The 2,532-nt window shown below is 57.1% G+C and overlaps 1 protein-coding gene across 1 annotated transcript in view; it reads right to left on the bottom strand.

Annotated features, from left to right (window-relative positions):
- RPTOR (regulatory associated protein of MTOR, complex 1) overlaps window positions 1-2,532 on the bottom strand; it is a 181,098-nt gene that overhangs the window by 55,106 nt on the left and 123,460 nt on the right. Inside the window, exons 11-12 of the mRNA XM_008577068.1 lie at window positions 896-999; window positions 51-234 (exon numbers count right to left, since the gene is read on the bottom strand). Of these exons, the coding sequence (XP_008575290.1) occupies window positions 51-234; window positions 896-999 (288 nt within the window). The remainder of the gene's footprint in view (window positions 1-50; window positions 235-895; window positions 1,000-2,532) is intronic.

Here is a 2,532-nt window from a genome sequence, read left to right as displayed (position 1 = left end):
GATTTAGTGTTCACACATCGCAGGTGTCACAAAATGGTCCGAGTCTGTACCTGATCTGGGCCCTTGTCAAACATCTTTCGCGTCCGGGGGAACTGGTGGGAGTGGGGAGTGTACTGTGTCCCCACGGGGCCCGCGGCACCTGGCCGGCCCGAGGGCAAGTCGCGACTGCCTGCCTGCTTGGCCACGTCGTTAGTCAGGCTGGAGCTGCTGGTGCTGGATGTTGGCGGGGAGCCTCTGCCGGCAGGAGAAGAACAAACACTGGGTTTTACCAAGAGTCTGTCACTTTGAGATGAAACACTACACAACTTCTAGAATGCCCCATCCCTACCCAGATGCTGCCAACGGACCCAGGAATGTCCTCAATTGCCTGGCATATCAACACGACTTCCAAATACCACCTGCTGACGCTGCACAGGTTCTGAGAACCATCTCTCCCTGAATACGAACACATTGAGCGAGCGGCAGGCAGGGACAGGTCTTGGGGAACCTGTCCCTGGGGCGTGTACCCACTCTGAGCTCATATCCCAAGGTGCTGACAGTGATCAACAGACAGGGTCCTGCCCTGTAGGTTACCTACCTGGAGAACCTAGATCTCCTCTTATAAAATTCTGAAAGGCACAGAAATCAGGCTCAGCTGGACTTCTGTTGTTATGATACGAGCAAATGAAAGTTCTTCGGGATGGGGAAGAATTCTAGGAAGGTCTTGGGTCAGACAGACACGGGGGTGTGCGAGAAGTGGGGGAAGAATGTGGCTGCAGAGCGGGAAGGAGAGGGGAAACGAGATGGAAGGTGGGCAGAAAGTGAGCGGGGGCAGACGGCAACAGGGAGGGGTGAGGCCAGTCACTGTGACAGACGTTGGGGACGAGCTTGCTCCTGGGGGACCCGGGCCACTTACCCCACCTGGTGGATGTGCATGCCCTTGTTGGTCGGGCTGGCGGGGGCCGACTGCGTGAGAGAGGACGTGTCCAGGATGCGCTGTGGCCGGGTGTTCACCGTAGCCTGCAGGGGCAAGGGGGTGGCTGAGGGGAGCCTCCTCTGAGGCTCGGGACACAAGTACCAGGCTGGTGGCTGTTTCTGAGTAGTACAAAATCATTGTAGAAAAGGCCTTCTGTCCAAGGAAATCTCAAACACCTAAGGAAGGTCTCAGTTGAAATTTTCCCCCAAACATAACCCCGAGAATAAAATGATATTCTTTCTGCTCCTAGAAATTACTCCCATGGGTCCAGGGGGCCCTAGCTGGCCCTCGAGGACACGGGCACCTGAGGAGGACTGTGGGTGTGCGGCCCCTGAGGATCTGCCAGCTTGCCCCCTGCCGCGTGGCCCTCCTTCCTGGGCCGGTCCTTGTCACTCCCCACGTCTGCCCTAGGGGCTGCAGCTCGGCGCTGTCCTGGCTCAGTCTGACCTTCTCACACATGTCAGCCTCAACTGTGCGAGAAGGCCGCGGGAGGGGCCCGCGAGAACCATGGCCTGCTCCTTTGGGACACGGGGGTGCTCCTCCCCCAGGGAGGCTGTAGCAGTCCTGGCAGGGTGATTCGTGTTAGTGAAGGGTCGGGATGTGTTTTACCAGTCAGGAACCTGACCAGGTGGTCATCGGGTGAGTCACCAGAGCAGCCCGAGGACCGTATCCCCCACGTTCATGAAAACCACCAAGGGTTAGGAGGGAGGGAGGTGGGGGAAACAACTACGGTGGCATTCAGGGTCCCTCCATGGACAAGACGGGCTCTCCCATCCTGGGCAGTGATGCGGGGCCGGAGAAAGTGTGGCTGCCCTTAAAACCATCCCTGAAAGATACAACAGTCACAATAATACGTCGTCCTTTCAAGAGAGAGAACGGAAATGGGGTTGCCACAGGTGGGGGGAGGGGGCTAGGGAGAAACTGGTAAAGGGGAACGATGAACGCGTCAACTGTCCTCATCTGACCATCACACGTTGTACACAGGTATGGATATACAGCTCTGTGCCCTACAGATACAGACAGTCAGTGATGTTTCAGAAAACAAAAACCCATCCCTTCGGAGCCATCTTCCTCCGGCACGGGTGGGCGCGGTGGGGCTGCGTACGCATGATCCGCTCATCTCTAGAGCAGGGATGGCTCTGAGAACCAGCCCTGGGGAAGGAGCCAGCTGGCAGTGCAAGGGGTGGTGGCCATGGTGGGCAGGGGAGGCACGGTGCCTGGGAGCCCTGATGTGACCACCCTGTGGACAGCGTCTGGGAAGCTCAGGCACCGCACACGAGGGAAGAACGTCACCTGGGCTTTGTTTTTATTTTTCATTTTTCAGGGGCAGGCTCAAAGCAATCCCCTTACATGAGGCACTCTGAGGGTGAGGGCCACATTGTAGGTTCTGTAAACTTCCTTTCACAGACGTCTGTAGGGTCTGCAATTTTACCACAGAGAAGATTTGCCTCAGCTTGAGACTTGGCATATGGGAGGGAAGGGGTTTTGTTTTGATTTTCTTAAAAATAGGATTTCTGGGGCCGGCCCGGTGGCGCACTCAGTAGAGTGCGGTGCTTGGGAGTGTGGCGGTGCTCCCG

This window comes from Galeopterus variegatus, unplaced genomic scaffold (genome assembly GCF_000696425.1).
Source record: "Galeopterus variegatus unplaced genomic scaffold, G_variegatus-3.0.2 Scaffold1445, whole genome shotgun sequence".
In the NCBI taxonomy this organism is placed as follows: Eukaryota; Metazoa; Chordata; class Mammalia; order Dermoptera; family Cynocephalidae; genus Galeopterus; species Galeopterus variegatus.
The sequence above is the reverse complement of the archived record's forward strand: the minus strand, read 5'-3'. Positions and strand labels throughout refer to the sequence as shown.